Genomic DNA, 23,553 nt, shown 5'->3' on the forward strand with positions numbered 1-23,553 from the left:
GCGGCCGAGGGATCAAGAGCTGGTAGCTGACCGTAAAATAAAGAGACCATTCCGACCTGCAGTTTTGTTGTCCACGCTTTTGAAAACCTTGATGTACAAATGTACCCATAACAAGTCATCTGTGTCTCCTCTTGTCTGTCCCAAAAATAACATCATTTTGAACAACCATTGAAATTAAATAAAGTGGGGACAATTCCACTTAGTTTTGGTAAAGTGAGAGTATTCTATTTTTTTTTACTTTTATATTGTTATATGTGAGATTGATTAAAAATGAACTTATTTTGGTACAACTATACTGAGATATAACTTCTACGGTCTTGAAAACATAATACACTGCTATAAATAAATAAAGTAATACAATACACAAACTAATGTTTCCGTTAGGAATTGAGCATGGCTTGTTGGAATAAAAGAGCAACATATTGCCACCACACTATGGCTGTGTTCACATATGCCGGTTTCCATCCCAAACAATACGTATGAAAAACGGAGCGGTTCATTAGCACGTAATCAATTAAGTATTCGCTATTTTTTAAAAAATGATTCAATATAATTTTTTGAGCAAATTTCGTGTAGAAACTTTTTTTAAAAAAACGTACCGGTTAACAGTTTTAAAAGCGTGCGCGCGAAAAACGAAGCAAATGAAGTTGGGAACTTGGAGTTCCAAACACACCCATATTCACATATTCACATGAGAACATTGTTGGTTAAATAAGTCTCTCAATATTCTAACTTGGATGTGAGGTTAGATCCAACACCTAAACATTGATTGTGTTCCCCTGTTAATATGGATTTTATGGCAATGTGAAAATATTCTTAACGTCAAAGTATATAGTGTCGAGATGTTTTGCTTTAACGCTAATAAAATTTACGCTAATGTCGGATTCCTTTTACAAAGTTTTTATTCAATCTTTAAATAGTCTTCTTTTGTTTAAAAAAACCCAAAACTTCAAATTTTCAGCCATTCCATATCCAAGCGTGCGCGCGTGCCTATAAAACGCAGCAGGGAGGTTTTTTATTGGTCGTAAGCAGAAGAAGCGCGCTGTCCACTGTCCACACCCGCACACGCCGCTTCCCACCACGGCGGCGCTAAACCCTTTCGAAAGAATCCCCAAATCTCCCACGCTCCAAAGCCCGAAACCCTAGCTCCTGTTCACATGGCGCCAGGGCTCCAGCGCTTCACCGACATCGCCGGGGACGGCGGGCCCCGCCTCGACGCCGCCTCCGGCGAGGAGCTCCTCCGCATGGACCGCGCCGCCTCCGTCGCCCTCGGCCGCCGCGCGCCGGAGCCCCCGGGTACCCTGTTCGTCACCACCAGGTTGGTAGCGTACTGATGCTTCCGCCGTGTCCTTATCTCTTATTTTGCGCATTTGTGCCTACCATCCCGTTCACGTTGTGCCTTTTTTTTTTCGTTTTTAGGAGGGTGATTTGGCTTAGCGAGACGGAGAAGGGCCAAGGCTATGCGGTGGACTTCCTCGCCATCACGCTCCATGCTGTGTCGCGCGACCTGGAGGCGTACCCCTCCCCTTGCATCTACACGCAGGTGATTGGGGAAACGAACTCTCCATTTTATTATCTCTGTGGTCTAACTGGGCAAATGGTCCATTAGGTGTAGCTCTTATGTTTTTACATATGTTTAATTTGTTGGGGTGTGTGTACTGGTTGGAGCCCTGGAGGCCTGGACTGATCTTGAAATGGTTTGTTCAATCCTCTGGGTGTTTTTAGTTATGTAGTGGTGATGATGGTGGGGTTGGTAATTTCAGCTCAACATGTGCTCTTTTGATCAGCAATCATTATTTTGCTACTTCCAATATACTCCTATTTTAAAAATATCTTGCAGCTTGGAGGATCCTGAGCTTTGTTTTGTGAGCCATGAATTGTATATTTGTTTGGCACATAGTTCATCGATTGTATGATTGGTGTCACATGTCGCTATGACAATGTGGTCCGTCTTGAACTAATCCAATCTTAGAAAAAAACAAAAGTAACTTCTGTGCGTGAAAAGTTCATAAACTAATTTGTGTCTTGATTCCTGGGTGATCACTACTTTGCTATTTGTTCTGAGTGGGTGTACAATAGTGTCTGTAAGGTGGCTTAGTTTCCTGTTTGAGTTCCCTGATGGTAATGGCAATGTCTGATATTCTGTTTGTTTAATTTGAAGATTGACGCAGAAGATGGCTCTGATGAGGAGGCTGGTGGATCAGATTTCGAAGCAAATGGTGATCTGCAGCTAGCAAAAGTCTCTGAGATGCGCATTATACTTTCAGACCCTGGTCAACGTATCCTTATAAACATCTCTGTCACATTCAAATAATGTTGTTTCCCACAATTTTAGCTCTGATGCCTTCTTTCTTGAGTTTATATACGCCAGCTGATTTATTTTTTCAAGTATTATTAGTGTAATACTTCAAAACCATCTTCTGGAGACTCTTCTTACTCCTATTTGCTTTCCACTACCACCACAATTATTTCATCATTTTATCCCTATTTATATGGTTTTTAAGTAATAACCTGTTCAGGGAACCAATTGGAGTTCATTATCTTTCTGATGTGTGAATTGTGATACATGTGTTTTCGCAGTCATGCTTGAGGCGTTTAATTGGAGATTATCAACTAAATTTCCATGGTTTATTCTTATGAAATTCTAGAAAAAAACTTTAGGATCAAGACATAATTTTACTTGCTAGCAGTTTGTTTCTATTTTATGAAAATGTTAGTACAAAGTAACCTCACGAATAAATAACAGATGTATAGCCCAAATCAGTTTCAGTTATGTTAGCAGAACTGAACCTGCTTGTCATTTTCTGCGTAAGTTTTGGATCCTTTACAAAGTTTTTCAGTTGATGCACTTTTCGATGTCTTCTGCCATTGTGCTGAACTGAACCCTGATCCTAATGCTGGTAAGTACTAGTAGTATGTAAATTACAGTTCATTACTAAAAAAGAGCTCTTCAACAAGTCTTGACTGTCTTGAATTCCCCAGTGCGCAATGAAGAGAATGGCTGGTCCGGTGGTGAAAATATGGCTGAGGGTGGGTGGATTCATGGTGATGAAGACATGATTGATGGTAGGTATGCATGATACATTTTGACTGCATTTGCTGTTGATGTTCATTGTAGCTGTTGATACTTCATGCAGGAAATGATCTTGAAGCCCACATGTTCTTTACGAACTTGATAGGCCAAAATGGTCTACATGACCTTGGTCGTTCTGTACGTGAGGTATGCACTGAATTGGTTAATGTTGTCAAGTTTAGCACATTACTAGGTAACCTGATGAGAGACAGTTCCTGGTTTTGTTCAGCTGTAATTTTAATCATTTATTGATGTTGTGCTAATATATTTATTAAGATTGACTTTTTTTTTCTTTTGGAACTCCCTAAATCTTTCTTGTTAGTATATCAACAATGTTAGTACTTAGTACTATCATTCAAATGAACAGGATTCCTTTCCTATTAAACTGTACTGAATCTGTCATTGACATTATCGACTTGCATCATATGAACCTAGAACTGTCTTTGTGCGAGTGATAAACTTTTCTGACATCGTTGGTTTTTTGCTGTTGCAGCTTCAAATTGATGACCAGCGTTTCGAGGATGCTGAGGAAGAAGACGAGATCCAAGAAAATGGACATTAGAAGCAGAATGTTCATTTTACTTGTTCCGTTCCTTGAGGGGACTATGTCATTGGTTCGTCTGTAGATTACCACTGATGCTGCTTGGTTCGCAATACTTGCTTCTTCTACTTCCTTTCCCTCTTTCTTGTTCTATAGGATCAACATCTCTAGGGAGCATCGATGGTAACTTTTGTGAGAAAAAGGTCTTGCTGCTGGTCAAGAATGTAACTTGTAGAGCATGATGGTGAATCGAGTGAAATTAGTTCGATACTTTTGATCTGACAGATAGGAGGGGAAATCGGGAAAAGAAATATGTTCTCTTTTCCCTTGTATATCATGGCACTGTTGTGTTATCATTTAGGATTTAAAGATTTAAATGCCAAACTGGATGGAATTGGGACATATTTCTACCTTTCCCTATCTTTACAATCTGAAAACACCGAACGACACCCATGTCAATTGTCATGTGAAGTCGTTGCTTATTAGTTGTCCCGAATTATTAACCTGGCCCCAAATTTCTGAGCATGTAAATAGCACGTCCCGCCAATAGAACTTGTAACAAAATTGTTGACGGACGACGAGATGAAAATGTGCAGGCCTCTATATAGTGCTTGAGAACACACTAGCATAATACGGATTATGATTCAACTTCTCTTCAGACTAACAAATCAATTATGTACTCTTTGTGCGATGAAACAAATCAATTATCAATTATGTACTCTTTCTGCGATGTTGTGAAAAAGAAGATATGCGTTATGCGATAGCATTTCCTTTCGCGACTTGCGAGTTGTGGCTAAAAAAAATAGTATCTCAAGATGAACCAATCATCAATGAACAAGTATGAAAAGGAAAGAGAATTTTCTAAAGCGAGAAGGGAAACATGCTGGGCTGGTCCAAAACTGCAGAGCCTGGCTGCAGTTGGGCCGAGACGAGCCGAGCCACTAGTCGCATGTAAATACTCGAACCAAACGCCGAAACCCTAATCGAAGCCACCGACGCCTCGAGCACGAGCAGCCGACCGAGACCCTTCCGCAAGAGCAACATGGCGGCGGCGGCGGTGTACGGCGGCATGAAGGGCGGGAAGCTGGGCGTCGAGGAGGCCCACGAGCTGCAGCTCAACCGCATCCGCATCACCCTCTCGTCCAAGAACGTCAAAAACCTCGAGAAAGGTAAGCCAGCCGGCAAAACCCCCCACCACAGCTTCGACTCAATCTCGTGAACTGCTCTTAATTGGGCAATTGGTCCCGTCGCTTTACTTTGCTTATACCGTGATACTCCCTCCGTTTCACAATGTAAGTCATTCTAGCATTTCCCATATTCATATTGATGCTAATGAATCTAAACATATATATCTATATAGATTCATTAGCATCAATATGAACGTGGGAAATACTAACTTACATTGTGAAACGGAGGAAGTAGTTTACTAGTCACTGTGCACCTTTAGATTTGTATGAGAACTGTATATAGTTGACTGGATGTGCTTTTGGTCTGTTTGTCAAGTTGTGGCATACGGTGTTGTAACCGCTGAATTATCGGAGCAATTTAAATCTTTTGTATATCTGTTCATCAATACAATATGGTTGGAGTGTGGGAGAGCCGATTGGCGAATGCCGTTCATAATATTTGCTCCTGTTACTCTTCATTGCAAATTGGACCAAGCTGTTATACCCAATTTTGATATCTTGTGTATTGCTGAACATTTTGTCTGTTGAGGTGTGTCCAATCAAGGATTGGGCTAGTCAAGTTGGGACTGGTCTTTGGGTTTTCCTCACCGTCATTGTGAATTGTGATCGAATATGCTATTACCTCCTATGTAATTTGGTATGATATACTATAAAAGGTGCTCTGAATTTCTTCCCATAGACTTGAATTTGTCATCTCATATATCTATGTATTTGCAGTTTGTGCGGATCTAGTGAAGGGGGCCAAGGACAAGCAGCTTAGGGTAAAGGGGCCAGTTAGGATCCCCACCAAGGTGCTCCACATCACTACCCGCAAGTCTCCCTGTGGTGAAGGTATTGTATTTCTATGATTCCAGCTGCTACATTTTTTCTTTTTGTTTCAAGTTTATTGATAAGAGCAGTAGTTTTTTAAATGAAAGAAAAGAGTCTAGATATAAACTCAATCATGAAGTGTTGTAGCATGTAACATGTTGGGCTCCAGTTATCAATCATGATTCTGACCTTTACCAACCTTGAAGCCTCTGAACGTACATGTTTGTGTAGCATGAACAACAAATTTCTGGTTTAGTTTTTCTGTTTCTCTGTGAATGCCATATCAAAAGGTTTTGGTCAGTACCTTGCACGGGTACACTATATCATGTTAGTGCTTCCTTTTTATGGTCTTCATACAATTATCTCTACCTTTTTAGTTGTCCATGTCAAACTGTAGCCTGTTCTCTAATTTAAGGAGTGCTTGAGCTAGTAATGCCATGTCTAACTTGATTTATCCTTCTTGTGAATGCTAATATTGTACACCTGCCCATTTTGAATATTCTTGTGTCATGAGATTAACTTCACCAAATCACATTCTCTGTGTTTATCAGGAACAAACACCTGGGATCGGTTTGAGTTCCGCATCCACAAGAGGGTGATTGACCTTATCAGCTCCCCTGATGTGGTGAAGCAGATAACCTCCATAACAATTGAACCTGGTGTTGAGGTTGAGGTGACAATAGCAGATGTGTAATGATGCAATGCCGAGATTATTTACCTTCTAGTTTTGTGCGCTAGAATGTTTGTTGTTGTGTGTCGCGTGTTAAATTGGTCCTTGTGCAATGGCACCTTCTTTGTTCAGGAGTAATCTATGTTGTTTCTCAACACACCTCGATGGAGGGTGACACTCTGGCTCAGCTTCCGTCCTGTGCTGTCATCTATAGCTGTTTGGTCGTTTACATATCATTTTCACTTTTATTCTTTGGCCCCAAATGTGTGTCACGCAGGATTTCTTGATTGTTACTTGCACCAAAGTTTTCGATGTGGAGATGATTCTATGCAATGTGTGGTTGGAGGTTAGGGAACATATCCTATTTCTTGGACACATTACTATTTGAAGAACGTGCCCAGAGCTAATTTTGAGAGCTAATGTTTAGTCATGAATTGCTAGGCTAAACATTAGCCTAGGGTGGATGTTTGGATTCATAGGCTAATTCAAGGCTAAAAGGTGGAGAGAGAGTAGAAAGAGATGGGAGAGAAGGAGAGAGAGAGAGAGCTGCTTTTTTATGGTCCCCACACAAAATTAGCCTCATTAGCACCTCTTGGAGGGGAGGAGCTAATGTTTTGAGGGGGGCTAATTCATATTAGCCCAAAATTAGCCATCTGTTTGGATCCTTGAGAGCTAATTTGAGGCTAAAAGGTGAGGGCTAAACATTAGCCCATAGAACCAAACATGGCCTATGTACATAGGATATATGGCCTATGTACATAGGATATATTTTGGAGGTTACGTGTGACACGACATAAAACTAGGAAATAGGCCAGTGCAACAGAGTGCTACATAACACAACTGCAGTATTTATTTTGGCTAAGACTGAAATCCCTACAAAGCCCCTGCAGTAAGCTGGCCACTGATGCCACTGCGTGGCTTTTCCCAATTGCCATTGACAAATGTGACATTGCAGTTGCTGCCATTGGCGTCGCCATGGCAAAATAATCTTCTCTGCCTGTTGCTGTTGCAGCCATTGACGTCGCCACGGCGAATATGTCCACTCGTCCGAACTTCCATCAGTAAAAATACTCGGTGATCGTCAACCTGTGTCACTTTCTCTCGCCGTGGAGGTTCGTCTGGGGCCACATACGCAGTACCGGCTTCCTTCCTTGGGAGCATCGAGATGTGTTGCCAAGGAGAAAAGGAAGGAACCACGCCTCCGGCTTGACCGACAAGATCTTGGGAGAACGATCTGATCTATCGTGGAACTTGGTGTTCAACTTGCTGTGCTGTCCATTGCACATCGACGACGCTTGATGCTCAAGACAGAATAAAAAGGGCTTTTACTTAACCTTGCACTGTACTCCATACGTGACGCATATTCCATCTGATTTCCCCCGGTTGCATGGACAATTTTTTTAAGCCCCCGTTTACTTCTTCCCGTCAGTAAGTAAACAGCAGTGTTTTTGACCAATGCATTTGATCGATGAAGACAATAATGTTTCCTTTGGATTGCAACCCCTAGGAATTTTTTCTACGCATGCCATTTGGAACAAAGGAATTGAACCCACAAAATTCCCATGAATTGAGTTTCTACACACTAATTTCATAGGAAACTAGGTAATGAGCTCAAACCACTTTCACCGTGTTTAGTTGCAAACTTTTTTTTCAAACTTTCAACTTTTCCATCACATCAAAACTTTCCTATACACATAAATTTTCAACTTTTCCATCACATCGTTCCAATTTCAACTAAACTTCTAATTTTAGCGTGAACTAAACACTTTTTTATCCTATGAGAAGTCTTGTACAACTTATCTCTTTCTCTCTACTCTCTCAATAAGCCACCAAGTTTCCCTTTGAACCACCCAAAGAAGGCATGTTTCATATTCCTGTATTTATGATTCTTAGAAGATTCGGTAGCACATGACATACCAATTGTATGTTTTTTCTATCCATGTATGTTTAGAATCATGCATTTCAGAGGAGCTCGCGCTCATGACGCGTGTGGTGAGTTGGTGACAACGGGAGATAGGCAGGCACGGCACGGGAACCTGATTGCCGATCGCCGACAGTGTGCTTCATCCGGTTTTGGGGCCGAAATCAAAATCCGATCCTTATCTCCTCAGCCTTCAGGGGAGAGGACCATCTCGTGTCTTCCCAGTTTGTGAAATCTCACCAAACGATAACGATTAGCCTAAGATTATGAGCAAATGAGCCCGTGGCCACAGCTGAGCCGAGCGAGGGGAGGGGAGGGGGAGGGGAGGGAAGAGCTCCCCCAACAACCCAAACTACACCAAAATCTCGCGACTGGTAAGTCGACTCGAGTGCCACGGCAACCGCAACGGCAAGTTCGCAACTGCACCTGCACGTACTACTAGTTTGGATTTCGAAACTTCTGCGCACTGTTTGAACAGATGTATCTGCAATTGTTTCGCGTGGAGTGGCCTTTGTCTCGTTACATCCAGCGTGATCCTAGGATCGTACTCGCTGTACAACCCTGTTTTTAACCTTTTCAAAAAGAAAAACATTGCTAATTTGTTTTTGCGAGAGATATATAAAAAAAAGAGAGGAAATATTCGGCGAAAGTGCGAGTCCCAAGCACGAAGCACGCTGCACGCACAGCACCGGATACTGCAGTAGATCTACTAAAATGAAAATGAAAAAGAATGAAAAGGAGTAGTAGTAAAAAGGAAGGGAGCCGTATTTGTCCCCAAATGTAGCGGCCCGAAAACCAAATCCCAGCAAACGAAGACGGCGGAACAAATCAAAACCATCTCCTCGTGGAAACGGAAGCGAAAAGCCCTTCAAACACGAGTGCCCCCCCCCCCCCCCCCCCCACATATCTCTCTCCCCAACCCCACCCAAATTCGCGAGATCCGACGAGGAGCTCAATCCACATTGCGGCAGATCGGGAGATGGCGCCGCAGCTGACCGGCGCGCCCGGCACGGCGGGGGCGGCGGGCGGCGCGGCGTCCGTCAAGCCGCAGTTCCACCACTTCCACCACCACCGCCTCGCCACGCGCCACCACCACCCCTCGCCGACCTCGCTCCTCTCCAAGCTCGCCTTCTGGTCCGTCTGCTCCCTCTCGCTCCTCCTCGCCTTCCTCCTCCTCTCCCCCTCCGCCGCGCCGGCCCCGCGGGCGGCGCCCGACTCCCCGCGCCGCTCCCTCCACACGTCCTCCCCGTCCGCCGCCGCCACGTGGGGCGGCGCCGCATGGGAGAAGAAGGTGCGGGCGTCCGCGCGCGTCAGGCGGGCCAACGGGCGGGGGCTCACCGTCCTCGTCACGGGCGCCGCGGGCTTCGTCGGCTGCCACGCGGCCGCCGCCCTCCGCCGCCGCGGCGACGGCGTGCTTGGGCTGGACAACTTCAACGACTACTACGACCCCGCCCTCAAGCGGGGCCGCGCCGCGCTCCTCGCCCGCTCGGGGGTCTACGTCGTCGACGGCGACATCGCCGATGCGGAGCTCCTCGCCAAGCTGTTCGACGTCGTGCCGTTCACCCACGTCCTCCACCTCGCCGCTCAGGCGGGCGTTCGGCACGCGCTCGTTGACCCGATGTCCTACGTGCGCGCCAACGTCGGCGGGTTCGTGGCGCTGCTCGAGGCGGCGCGCATGGCGAATCCCCAGCCGGCGATCGTCTGGGCGTCGTCGTCTTCAGTGTACGGGCTCAACTCCCATGTGCCTTTCTCCGAACATGACAGGACGGACCGACCCGCCTCTCTGTATGCAGCGACCAAGAAGGCCGGTGAGGAGATCGCTCATGCCTACAACCACATCTATGGGCTCTCGCTCACGGCGCTCCGTTTCTTCACCGTGTATGGGCCGTGGGGGCGCCCAGACATGGCATACTTCTTCTTCACCCGGGACATTCTTGCTGGTCGGCCAATCACCGTGTATGAAAGTGCAGGTGGAGGCACACACCAGACCACCATTTCCCGAGATTTCACCTATATTGATGACATTGTGAAGGGGTGTGTTGGGGCATTGGATACAGCCGGGCGTAGCACAGGCAGTGGAGGCAAGAAGCGAGGGCCGGCACCATTCAGGACATACAATTTGGGGAACACATCTCCTGTGCCGGTGACACAGCTGGTGGATTTACTGGAGAAGTTGCTCAAGGTGAAAGCGGTGAGGAAGATTGTCAAGATGCCAAGGAATGGTGATGTGCCATATACACATGCTAACATCAGTCTTGCTCAGCGGGAGCTTGGGTACCGACCGTCAACTGATCTTCAAACAGGGGTTAAGAAGTTTGTGCGGTGGTATCTCGAGTACTACATGCCTGGGTTTGCTGGTAAGCAGAAGCAGCATGGCAGTAGCAACAGCAAGTCTTCGCGAGGTCGGAGTGGCAACACAAGCAGTGCAAGATGATTGGATATTCATTTTCTTCATGGCCTTCTTCTGACGGTGTGTATCATTGTTCTAGATCCAGTGCTTAACTCATCAGGTCTGAGAGGCTCGTTTTGCTCAGCACGTCCTTCAAGTGAAACAAAACGATCATTAATTAGCTTGTATTGAAAAAACCCTTCCACTCTATTGGCTTCCCCATAGCTGAGCGTTCAAATCCTAGTTCCATTAGCTGGTTCTTAGGATGACAATTGTAGGAAGAACTGGGTTGGGTTCTGGGGCAGGCTGTGAGTTGCAAAGACTATAATAGATTCTTTTAGTGACATTTTGTACCACGGGAGAGAAGGAAGTACACCATGACTGTTTCGTTTGTTCAATTGAAATAGCTCTGATCAACCTGCTATCTCTCTGTACTTTGCATTGTCATGTTACTTTTATAGATGCTCGGTCTGTATTTACTGCATATTGTACGTTGTTCTGATATTAGGTATGTTTTATTTCAAAAGCTAGTGTTTCATTTGTGGCTATAACTGATGTGATGAACTAAACTTCCATGCTGTGTGGTACTCCCTCCGTTTCATAATGTAAGTCATTCTAGCATTTCCTATATTCATATTGATGTTAATGAATCTATATAGATATATATGTCTAGATTCATTGACATCAATATGAATGTGAGAAATGCTAGAATGACTTACATTGTGAAACGGAGGAGGTAGCAGACATCATGGTATTGAATTTAATAGATTAGTTTATCAGGCCATACTAACCTGATCATAATGTAGTTCTCTTTGGCTGGTCATAACTATCATTGCTAGCGTGACTATCTTTTGTGAAGTGGGTTAGAATTATTCAATCAATATTATCTGATCTAGCTTTCTAACCAAGTGACTCTAGATCATGTTTCTCGATCTGCCAAATGCATGGTTCTGCTTTTGATAGTGTTGACTGGCTGAACACTTGTATGCACTAGTTCGAGAGTTTTCTAAATTACATTCATGACAAATCAGAGCTGGAAGGTCTGTGTGCCAGTGGCAACTGAGGTGATTGTTATGCGTAATTAAAATACCAATATAGGTCTCTTGTCGGGCTCTGTTTTGAACTATTGAAGTGTACAAAGTTCAAGATCTTATGAGCTACAGTATTTTCGATTCCTACATGGACTACAGCAAAATGAGACCATGTAATACCAGATTACCTGTACTATGTTGCCGTAGTACCCCGTACCAATAATTTTGCAAGAGACCGTATTGCTGAAGATCATTGTTACAAGGCTCTGTGAAAGCACAAATCTGATCTCAAATCAAAAACTGTTTGTTCTTCATTTCATGGTGTAGTTCTCCCCATTGTTGCCTGTATGTTGGCTGATATCCCTACGATTTCACTACTGCGATTCCTCTGTAATTTTAGGCATGAATCTTTGGGTCGTCTTGAAGGTTTTAACTTGTGATGACCATCAGTTAAACAGTTTCCATCGTCTTTCAGGTCCATTTACCCAACATCTTAAGATATGCTATGTTAGTAATATTAGCTCCAAGTGTGTATCAGGCTGCTTTGATAGGAATGAGGTCATGTGAGAATGTGATAGATAGCAGCTGCATGTGATCAGTTCTAAACATTGTGCCAAACATATACAGTAGTTCCATCCTGAACAATTGACCACCAAGAGGAGAGACTGCTTTACTGTATTTATCAAATCGCTTGCTTGCTCTGCCCATTTGCATCGTTCTTTATATGATTTGTGATTGACATGTGCGCGCTGATGCCACATGGATTGTACACCTCAGCCATGACGTCCCAATCCATAGTACGCTGCTCATTGCAAACACGAAACATCGATCGGTACAGAGAGGAGTTAATCGATACTAATAACTAATAAGCATGCAAATTAGATTGATCTGAACATACTGAATAACCCAACGTCTGATAATGTGCTGTGTGTTTATCATCACGTTGTTAATCTTTTAGAGCAGTACTGAAAACCAGCACAGACAGAACAATTTAGAAAGAATCAAAGCATGACAGAAAACAATAACACTATAGATTATCTAGAAAACCAGTCGGAATCCTGTGCAATACTGCTAGAATAATGACAACTACTGATATGTAGCAATGCCAATACCACTAGGCCCATATTTCAGTAATTTTCAATGCCTATGTAATATTGAATAAGTGCATTGTCCTTTTTTTTTCTCTCATCAATTTTAACCTTTTAAATTGAATTGGATGGCGCATACAACTTAATAGTTAGTAGGGGAGAACTGCAATATACGATCATCAACATATGCAATGTTATCCAGGGCACAGCAATGTGTATTGGCATGTATGTACTATGAGTCTATGGTATAGATGTCAGTTGCTTGTAGAACAATTGGGGAGCAGGTGGGTGGATTTGGGGGAAGTCAAAGATATATCCGCAATTTGGCAAATTCTGGCTTGAGATTATTTTGAAATTTGAGTTAAATGTGCTGAAATCTAGATAGTAAATTGTTGCTTCAGCTCTTGTTGAAATTTGATATATTTATTGTTTTTGTTGGAGCTCTCAAATTTTAGTTCAGTACATGCTGAATGTGAATACTACCTCCGTTTTTTAATAGATGACGCCGTTGATTTTTTCTCACATGTTTGACCATTCGTCTTATTCAAAAAATTTACGTAATTATAATTTATTTTGTTATGAGTTGTTTTATTACTCATAGTACTTTAAGTGTGATTTATATCTTATACATTTGCATAAATTTTTTGAATAAGACGAATGGTCAAACATGTGAGAAAAAGTCAACGGCGTCATCTATTAAAAAACGGAGGGAGTATGTTTCATTTTAATGTCCTGAAAAATACTTCAACGGGGATTAAAAAGTTTGAGTTATAGAGATGAAAGTTGTTTCCTGAATTCATATATATTTTTTACTTTGTGCATTTGTAAATCTCCTTTTTTTAAAGGGAAAACATCATGAGACTCCTGAATTCATATATATTTTTTACTTTGTGCATTTGTAAATCTCCTTTTTTTAAAGGGAAAACATCATGAGACTGTGCCTTTTCATTAAATATGGCAGGAGAAAAATATAACCCTTAGGTTAAGAAAAGGGGAAAAGCTCTATACTCCCTCCGTACTCGTAAAGGAAGTCGTTTTGGACAGCGACACAGTCTCCAAAACACAACTTTGACTTCTTGTTTCTATAAAAATATTTATTGAAAAGTGATGTGTATACTTTTAAAAAAGTATTTTTCAAGACAAATCTATTCATATAATTTTTACATTTTCAAACTCAACGACTTGAGAGTTATTCATGAATTATATTTACAAGGTTTGACTTAAATATTATCCTAAACGACTTCCTTTACGAGTACGGAGGGAGTACACTATATAGAGTAGGGCAAATATCATGTAAGCGCCTTGCTCCTGCCATTGCCCATGTCCGCCCCTCTTCCTTGATTTTGGCAAAAAGGACTGACAACATAGCATCGTTATGCTTGAAGATTCATTGGTTCCTTTCCTTCTAGATCTCCCAAACGACAAGTAGGATGAGAGTGCGTAGCCTCCTTTTTGGAACTTCTACCATGTTTGTTAGAGCCTCCCACCAGGCTTTTACGGTCTGAGTCGTCTCCCATTGTCTAGTGTCAAGCTGTTGGTAAGACACCTAGACAGCTATCAGGCTTCATATTTTTTTTCATGTACCTGCAGCTGACAACAAGATGCAGAGCCGTTTCGACTTCTCTATGGCAGAGGGCGCAAAGTCCATTATTTTGCCATACTCTAGTCGTGAGCTGGTCGGAGGTCCAGACCCTGTTTTAGATGACTAGCCATGTGTGGAATTTGCATTTTTCCAGCGCCCAAACTCTCCAAATAAGTGCATAGTAGAATTTTAGAATAAGCGCCCAAACTCTCCAATAGAATTTGCATTTTAGAAGACTGTTTTTAGCGCCCCAAAGCATTAAGTGCCTGGTAAGCCGCTAAGTATTGATTTGTAAATCTCTTCATCAGCAGGTAAATTAGACATAAAAAGTTCACACTAATCACACTGTGGGCAATTAATTTGGAAATGATCAATTATTTTATTTAGACAATTACTATAATTTAAATTTGTTGTTCAGATCTACCGTTTGTTCAGTTTCTGTATATATCCATTAGCATTTAGCAGGCCTTTAAGGTGGACAATTACTCTGTTGATAATCTGAGGTGGTGCCAATTAATTTATTTGTACAATTACTATCATCTTAAATTTGTTTTGAAAACCCCCGTTTAAATTTTCGGTTTCTTTATCCATCCGTTAGCAGGTCCTTCTATGGACGTTCCATATGCCAGAGATCGCTCAGCTAGACAGTATATATATGCCGGTAAGAAGACAGAGTTTCTCACAAGAATCACTCTCCACTTCTGCAGTAAGCCAGTAAGTAGTAAGAAGAAGAAATGGCTCGTTTTTTCTCCACCATTTTCCTCTTGCTCGCGTTAGCTTTTGTGGTAACCTACATCCTCTCTTTTAGCTTCTTTGAAGTGAAAAACCATTTTTTTCCCAATCCCAAGATATATATTGACAATATAGATGTGTTCATATCTTTCAGGCTGAAGTTTCAGGGAGCACGAATGGAGGCTTTTACCGACCAGTAAGTTATTAACATCAGTATTTTCTGAGTGCTGGACTTCTGGTAGTTTTCTGATGATTTAATTTATGGTTTTTGTAATGTAGGTTGGTGCAGAAGGTTCTGTCTCCATAGAAGGTATGAAATATTGCAATTTCCCGTTCCCTCAACTAACAGACTCTTTGGAAGGCTTCATATCTTCTTGTACCATCTCATATAAAATGTCAAGAATGTTAGTTACCTTTTACTTTTAATTCTGAATTTTCTCTCCTTCGATGTATGAGCAGAATGCCCACAGAAATGCGACTACCGTTGCTCGGCAACAAAGCGCCAGGAACCATGCCTCAAGTACTGCAATATCTGCTGCCAGAAATGCTTGTGCGTTCCATCCGGCACGTCCGGGAACAAGGAAGAGTGCCCATGCTACAACAATTTGAAGAGCAGCCAGGGCAATTCCAAGTGCCCATGATGTAGCAGTTAATCTTAGTTTTTACCACGTAGAGTGTACATAATGACGTCCCAGGAATGAATAAAATTGCTGAAATATGTGGCCATTACAAAGCCAACATATCACTATTGGACTACAGAAGTGTGAAAGAGATTTGTGGTAACTTCAGTCGTCAGATCACCTTAATTGGCTCATGAGAGGCTTGAATGTCTGTTTACCGAAGAAAATTGTTTTTCAGATGAGATTTGTTCCGTCCAACAAAAATTACCTCGAGGTACCAGTACCTCATGGTACCAAATCGTTTTTGATCGTTGGATCTATCGTTGGAAGTTGGATATCCAACGATAGATCCATATCCAACGATAGATCCAACGATATCCAACTTCCAACGATAGATCCAACGATCAAAAACGATTTGGTACCATGAGGTATCAGTACCTCGAGGTACTTTTTATTAGACCGGAGCAAATCTCTATTCAGAATATGACAATTAAGCTGAACAATCGTTTTCTCCGCCAAAGAATTTGCGGTTGTCTTTCTTGAGAATTTTGTGCTGTGTCCCACTCAATTTCTGATAGATACTTAGCCTTCAGATTAGATGAACAATCATTGAACTGTTTGGACCCTCCAGCTTAATTGTCATATTCTGAATAAGTGGTTGTGTGTGATTACCGTTACTCGCCTTCGTATTTGTCCAACATTATGCTCTTTACTAACATGCATTTCCGATATTTCAGTGGATTAGTCTCCAGGGTATTTTCATATAGGAATCGTATGAGTCGCTCAACATCATAGAGGAATATGTACTTCAACTAATGACTTAATCATTAGCCGGTCCCATTTTTATTTTTGCTTTTTGATTGCGAGTTTCAAATAATGCATAGTTTTGCAACATATTTATTCGTAAGTAATACATTCACTTTACCTTCTATTTTACAAGCATTGAGTTTATTATGTTCAACTGAACTAGATATTGGGAGCTAGCCCTCTACAAGGGTCCAGCCAATTTACTTACCCAGTACCCACAGAACTCTTCAGATATATATCTGAATTTGTACTCCTGTGTTACACAAGTACTGAACATATACACACACCTACGGCATTATTCATACACACACTTACTTTCCACAGCTAATAACAGTACATATGCTCGATCACATGGTGTCATATCAATTTTGGCAAATGTGCTTACTCTTGAATACTTCACTGAAGTGTTTCACTACATTTTCTTAGCCATGACTTTGAGGGGGTTTGCGAGACATAGCACCATTCCACATTTTTCTGTCATGTCTATACCAGTCTCCTTGAGCTCTTCAGGAAGGGTCCATTCAAACTGATGCACCAGTGTCCCCAGAACAAGGTACATCACTTTTTGTGCTAGTGGCAATCCAAGGCAAATGCGTCGTCCAACACCAAATGGAACAAACTGAAAATTTTGTCCCAGATAATTGATGTCATTGCCGATGAATCTCTCGGGCATGAATTTATCCGGGTCATTCCATGCCCTAGCATCTCGGTTGATAGCCCATAAGTTCAGAATTACGTTGGTGCCTTTAGGAATGGTGAAGCCCTGGACCTCTATCGTTGCCTCGGCTCTGCGAGGCACCAATGGCGCAACAGCACGAAGACGAAGGGTTTCTTTCACAACGGCCTGAAGATATGGGAGCCGGGCGATGTCAAATTCTTGGATCTGTGCATTCGTGCCAATGACATTTGTGATCTCCTCCTTTATCTTTCGCATTGACTCTGGATTTTGCAGTAGATCTGCTATTGCCCACTCGATTAATACCGAGGTCGTACTGGCTCCAGCACCGTATAAATCCTGAGATTATATTGGTTAAATTCAGATATGCAATTTATATTAGATGGAACTAGTCATCAACCTTTGTATTCGCTTGGATAACATGCTTTAATTTTTCAAATAATTTCTAATATAGGAATATACGGGATTTTAAGGTTCTCTGTTATTGTGTTTGTTAAGTGTATGTATTTAAAAACCATATATCATTCTAACTATGCTCGCTAGATTCTCCTTTCGTCCCAAAAGAATTTAACATAAGTGGATATGTGATTAATCCTAATACAATAAATCTGAATAGAATATTGGTCTTGTTTGGTTTAGTACCTACCAATATATTGGTAGTTTGGCACTACCAATATTTTGGTAGGGTAGAATTATAAATAAATGTCTTTGGATTGATGCCAATTGAGAGCCAAATTTCAAATTGTGGTGAAGAACATTCTAGAATTGTGCCAAATTGAGTATAGGCATTACCAAATATTTGGCTTCAAACCAAATCATCACATTTACTATTTAAACTACCAAAAAATTAGTATGGCAACGTTTTGGTATCAAACCAAAACGGCCTATTGTCCATATTTGTTTTACTAGAATGAGTCACATCTCCATTTAAGTTGAGTTTGTTTTTATGAAGGGAGTACGTACGAAGCAGTATATATACATGTGTAGACATTTTTAAAATAACTTTATGTGACCAATCCGGACTCTATCTCAATATATAGCGCACGTTGGTTTAGTTATTCTCTTGTTGGTTATGTCATGGACTCCAAACATTTATGTAAAATTCGAATGCATGGAACTCTCACATATTAATTAGAGCAACCATACGATACACTAATTATACCCCATCGTTTAGCCAAATACGGATAATAAACAATTCAACGTATTAGCAAAACAATAGTAATTTATAGGTAAGACTTTTATCTTAGCGACTTAAATGCTAATGTAAAATATAAACTTTGATAAAAAAAACTCCAAAATCAACTTCAAAATTGGGTTTGAAAATTTAATTTTGGCAGCAACTGATGCTGTATAGAGAAAACGATGGAGACCTCTAGCCCTTTTACCCATCTAGGATTAAAAACGGGTGAATAGTTAAAGTGGTCCTCCAAGTTTCATGCAAGGATCAGTTTAGTACTTAATGTTTCAATGTGTCCATATTAGTCCTTTAAGTTTTTATTTTAATTCAAATTTATACTTGAACCCACATAACTAACAACTCTTTTGATAAATGACACTTATACCCCCTCATTCACATATATATAAGAGAAAAAATTGCATGTAATGAATTCTTTTTATAGATAAAACAAAAATAAATTATGTACTTGCAAGTGTATACGATAGCCATTAGGCTCAATTTTCATGTGCACATGTTGAAATAATGGGAAGTACATATGTAATGTTGTTTATTCATTTTGGTTTTCTTTTTTCTAGTGTATAGTTGTATACAAGTTAAGGGCAAAAGAGATATTTTCTAATAGAATTGATGACTAAAAATAGCCATATGGCATATTAAGTGGGCCCAATGATGATTTTTGGCCAAAACAAATACTTAAAGGACCTATGTGAATAAAATAAAACCTGAAGGATCAAAGTGAGCCTTCGGTAAAACTTGAGGGACTAAATTAGCTATTCACCCATTAAAAACTGAGAAAACTTACACGAGCGCTTTCAATTAGTAAAGAAATATCTATACTAACTAGTATTATATACTACTATTAAAAGGTAAAAGGCAGTAGTGAATAGTGATGTTGTCAAGTCCGCCACCACCAGGATCCTGACATACGGGTGATAAATAGTTGAATACTCGCCTTGCTTGCTCGCTGCAGGCCGTGACACTTTTCTTTTTTTTGAGGGAAAGGCCATGACACTTTAATTTTCTAAGTACGGTATTTTTTTGTCTTTTAAAAATAAAATATCCTATTTCAACCAACTAATAATATATTTTTCAACAAAGATTTTGTTTGCTATTTTCAATATTTTCTTGCAACGTATGAATATTTGGCTAGTTACGCTATTAATAGCGTATCCGTTGGATACACCAAAGTAATAAAAGAATCCATATAAATTCTCACTTTAATTGAGAAAACGAGAAAATCATTAACATGCCAATCATATAATAAATACTACTCGTGTCATCCAAAATATAAGGATTCCTAGAAAATATGTAGAAATTTATTTGGTTGAGAAAGCTTATATATTTTAAGATAAATTTTGAAACGGAGGAGTACCAAATAACATTATGGTACCATAGTGGTGTCGACGCTGAATGTCTAGATGTTAGGTGCTAGGAATATTGGCACTAACCTCTTTCTATAACATATGGGTGCCTGAAATCAAATTTGGAGTACTACTTCCGCTTTAATATATGACATGGTTGATTTTTTTTCTCAAACTTTGACCTACAACATTTATTCAATTACTTAGTTAAGTGAAAAGGGTATCACTAAATTTATCATCAAAATTACCCCATCCTCCCCATAATATAGTACTGTTTTTTTTAGCTCTTAGCATAGCTATTAGATAGAGTTGTAAAAAAAAACTTGTTTGTCGTCTGGGATGGGTGTAGTGTCGGACCAGACTAGTTTAGTGATAAACGTTAACTCATATCTCCTAGGTTGTTATATTTAAAGAAAATGAAGAAGTTGTATTTTTTGGGACGTAGGGAGTATTTTACAATAGCAGCATGGTTTGTCTATTTTCATAAATATCTATATAAATGATGAGAAGTCAAGTAACTTAAAAAAAATCAATTGTGGCCTATATTAAAAAACAGTGGTATGTATAATACTTTAGCACTTAAGCGTAGCACTTTTCCTGATGCCCATAGCCATGGAGCCGACCTCCAAACACTTTAGCAGCCATGGCGGTGGGGCTGCAATGAGTGCCAGGTGTCGACGCTATAGACACCATAGCCTCCTTGGCATCGACATGTTGATACTTGATATCATCATATCAATGGCTCTAGCATCTAGTTTTAGGTCTATCATTAAAATAAGTTTTACTCAAAGTATATTTATGAAATATAAGTTTTTTATAAAAGGATCAACATGTAAAACATGCAGGCTTTAGGTGTGTTTAGTTTACGCCAAAATTGAGATTTTGGTTGAAAATGGAACGATGCAACAGAAAAATTAAAAATTTGTGTGTAGAAAAGTTTTGATGTGATGAAAAAGTTAAAAGTTTGGAAGTAAACTCGGCCTTTCTTCTACCCACGTACGATTATAAAGGTGATCATAGAAATGACGGGTGCGTACGGTAAATAATACTCTCATTGCGTCGTGGCTTAGTACGGAGCCCTTCTGTTGCCACTCGCGCTCCATGTCGAGCACCACGTTTAGCAAGTCGTTCTTGCCAGCCTCGCCGGCGTCCCGCTCGGGCCTGCGACGCGCAACCTGCTCGTCGTATTGGCGGTACGTGATGGTGAACAGTTCCGCTACCCTGCGGCGGACGCCCTGGAGGTCGAGGGCGGCGATCGCCGGGAAGAGGTCCGAAAGGTTCGCCGTGCCGATCAGCAGCATGGCCTCTTCCACCACCGACCTGAACACGGCCGTCGATTCGGGGTCCAGGTCGACGGAGTAGATGGCGCTCAGCATCAAGCTCAGCGCCATGTCGAGCGCGACGCGCCTGACGTGCACGGGCTCGCCGCGCGCCGCGAGCTCGGAGACGCCGCGGACGAGGCCCCGCACCTTGTCCCGGCACAGGGGCTGCAGCGCGGCGAGCCGCCTGGGCGCGAGCAGCTCCGCGGTGGAGAACCTCCGGATGGCGCGCCACCTGACGCCCGGGTGCTCCAGCCCGAGGAGGGAGTTGGCGCTGTGCCCCATGGCGTTGAAGGCGTCGGCGGTGGGGCGGCCCGCGAGGTTATCCTTGTTCTTGTGGAAGATCTCGCGCATGGCGTCCGGCGTCGAGACGACGACGGTGAGGACCGTGCCGAGGCGGAGCGACATGACGGGGCCGTAGCGGTCAGCGAGGCGCGCGAGGGAGCGGTGCTGCTGGTCGCCCTTCCCAAGGGCAAGGAGGTCGCCGATGAGAGGCTTCGGCGGCCATGGGCCGGGTGGAAGGCGGCGGCGCGCATCGGCGAACAACTGGAAGACGTACAGGGAGAGGAGGATGAAACAAACCCATGGCAGACATGCCACCAGGAAGAATGCCATTGTGGTGCAAATTAAAACGATACGTCGGGCTAGCTGACTTGTCCGTGCGGGGTACTCTGTGCTATATAATACTCCCTCCACCTTCAGATAAGTTCAATTTTATATTATTCATTTCCAACATTTAACCGTTCGTCTTATTAAAAATTATTTTATTAACAATTATTTTATGATTAGTATTTTTTTTATTATTAGATGGTAAAATATGAATAGTTTTTTATCTGTAATTATTTTTTAAAAAAGAAATTTCATTTTTTTTAAGTAAGACAACGACCAAACATTGAATATGGATACCTACGGCTACACTTATTTTAGAACAGAGGTAGTACTAGTACTCTGGCGGTCTAGCCAGCACGTTGCACGTTAATTTGCCTTTCTTGATGACTTGTCTGCATCTCTTAGACACAGCCACAACAGATTATTCTTAGAGAAACACATCTGCTACAGTTTTCTTCGAGAAACACATATGCTAGAGATTTTTAGATTATATCATGCATGAGTATTATGGACTAGATTTTATCTGCACGACATTCGCGAAAAACAAAATTAATTTATCGCCTATGTCATGTGAGTAGTACAAGTGCATACAAACACTGCTATTATTCTGATAAGACCGGCCGGTAAGATGTTTACTCCCTCCGTCCAAAAAAAAGAAAAACCCTAGTTTCCGTGCCTAATGTTTTACCGTTCGTCTTATTTGAAAAAATTATGAAAAAAATTAAAAAAGCAAGTCACGTATAAAATATTAATCATATTTTATCATCTAACAACAATGAAAATACGAATTATAAAAAAACTTCATATAAGACGGACAATCAAAGTTGGACACGAAAACTCAGGGTTTGCCTTTTTTTTTTTGGACGGAGGGAGTAGAATGCTTGGGAATGCCTGATATCCATCGAGTGGCTGTGATCCAACGGTTTACAACATAACATATACACTGAAAAGGTATTAAAGGTGTGGGCCAGGTATTGCTTAGGTGCGGTTCCTTTTCTCAACTATAAACTTCAATTTGTTCCAATCGTTTCGCTTATTCAGAAAATAAGTCAAATAACATATTTACAAACAAAAAATAGTTTATGAATAAAAATTTTTATATATGTGCTCTTAACGATCTAAAAGCAAAAGTTGAAAAATAAACTTCGATGAAAAAAAATTTAAAATCAACTCCAAATTTAAGGTTGAAAATTTAAATTTTGGATGATAGGCATAAGGATAAGGGATTAAATGATATGTTTTTGACAAAAAAATTTATATGTAGAAGTTATTTTAAAAAATCAAATAAATAATCTATTTTCCAATTTTATAATAGTTAATACTTAATTAATCCTATGCTAATGAGTTTTTTCGTTTTACGTGCGATGAAAATATCACATGGAGATAAATTTTATATACTAGATATACTTATATTTTCAAATAGAGGGTGATTGGCATGTGTCATTCGTCCTAGCTGATAGTCATGTTTACGATGACAGTATGTACAGTTTTTCATGACACATCCACAACAGAATTAGGCCCCCTTCCTTTTCTCCGTACAACATCAGCCGCTTCCAAAATTTGACTTTTCAAATTTAATTTTAAAGTTGATTTTGAAGTTTTTTCATCAAAATTTATTTTTGGTATCAGTATTTAAGTTGCTAAAAACACATATATGAAAGTCTTATATATAATTTGTTATAATTTTGCTAATACGCCAAATAACATATTAATTATATGTAATTGGCCAAACGATGAGGGCCTTAATTTTCTCAGAAAAACACATCTGCTACAGTTTTTCTTTGAGAAACCCATATATGCTAGTACAGATTCTTAGGATCATATCATGCATGAGTATTGTGGACAAGATTTTATCTCCACAACACTCGCGAAAAACAAAATTACGTTTATCTCCTATGTGATACGTGGAACGTTGTCTCTTGGCACGTAGTAGAATGCAGAAAGCAGAGAATGGTGCATG

The 23,553-nt window shown here is 41.1% G+C and overlaps 4 protein-coding genes and 1 non-coding gene across 5 annotated transcripts; 4 read left to right on the top strand and 1 right to left on the bottom strand.

Moving 5' to 3' along the window:
- Positions 1 to 1,024: 1,024 nt before the first annotated feature.
- On the top strand, positions 1,025 to 4,016 carry LOC4332256 (chloride conductance regulatory protein ICln). Its single transcript, XM_015773111.3, has 7 exons — positions 1,025 to 1,318; positions 1,420 to 1,543; positions 2,162 to 2,279; positions 2,841 to 2,900; positions 2,983 to 3,066; positions 3,138 to 3,220; positions 3,567 to 4,016. The coding sequence occupies exons 1-7, from the start codon at positions 1,158 to 1,160 to the stop codon at positions 3,633 to 3,635; spliced, it is 699 nt and encodes a 232-aa protein (XP_015628597.1). The 5' UTR covers positions 1,025 to 1,157; the 3' UTR covers positions 3,636 to 4,016.
- A 579-nt stretch (positions 4,017 to 4,595) lies between these two features.
- LOC4332257 (small ribosomal subunit protein uS10z/uS10x) lies at positions 4,596 to 6,529 on the top strand. Its single transcript, XM_015773226.3, has 3 exons — positions 4,596 to 4,783; positions 5,519 to 5,632; positions 6,163 to 6,529. The coding sequence occupies exons 1-3, from the start codon at positions 4,657 to 4,659 to the stop codon at positions 6,303 to 6,305; spliced, it is 384 nt and encodes a 127-aa protein (XP_015628712.1). The 5' UTR covers positions 4,596 to 4,656; the 3' UTR covers positions 6,306 to 6,529.
- A 2,574-nt stretch (positions 6,530 to 9,103) lies between these two features.
- LOC4332258 (UDP-glucuronate 4-epimerase 3) lies at positions 9,104 to 11,015 on the top strand. Its single transcript, XM_015772666.3, has one exon. It carries the CDS (start codon positions 9,182 to 9,184, stop codon positions 10,634 to 10,636), a length of 1,455 nt encoding a protein of 484 aa, XP_015628152.1. The 5' UTR covers positions 9,104 to 9,181; the 3' UTR covers positions 10,637 to 11,015.
- A 4,154-nt stretch (positions 11,016 to 15,169) lies between these two features.
- LOC112938178 (uncharacterized) lies at positions 15,170 to 15,780 on the top strand. Its single transcript, XR_010739796.1, has 3 exons — positions 15,170 to 15,220; positions 15,304 to 15,334; positions 15,484 to 15,780. It is a non-coding gene; the product is annotated as an uncharacterized protein (transcript).
- A 731-nt stretch (positions 15,781 to 16,511) lies between these two features.
- On the bottom strand, positions 16,512 to 21,659 carry LOC107278325 (cytochrome P450 76C1). The gene is made up of 2 exons (XM_015774415.3): positions 20,703 to 21,659; positions 16,512 to 17,466 (listed from the first exon to the last, which is right to left on the bottom strand). The coding sequence occupies exons 1-2, from the start codon at positions 21,597 to 21,599 to the stop codon at positions 16,864 to 16,866; spliced, it is 1,500 nt and encodes a 499-aa protein (XP_015629901.1). The 5' UTR covers positions 21,600 to 21,659; the 3' UTR covers positions 16,512 to 16,863.
- Between the last annotated feature and the right edge of the window lie 1,894 nt (positions 21,660 to 23,553).

Source organism: Oryza sativa, chromosome 3, assembly GCF_034140825.1.
Source record: "Oryza sativa Japonica Group chromosome 3, ASM3414082v1".
Lineage (NCBI taxonomy): Eukaryota > Viridiplantae > Streptophyta > Magnoliopsida > Poales > Poaceae > Oryza > Oryza sativa.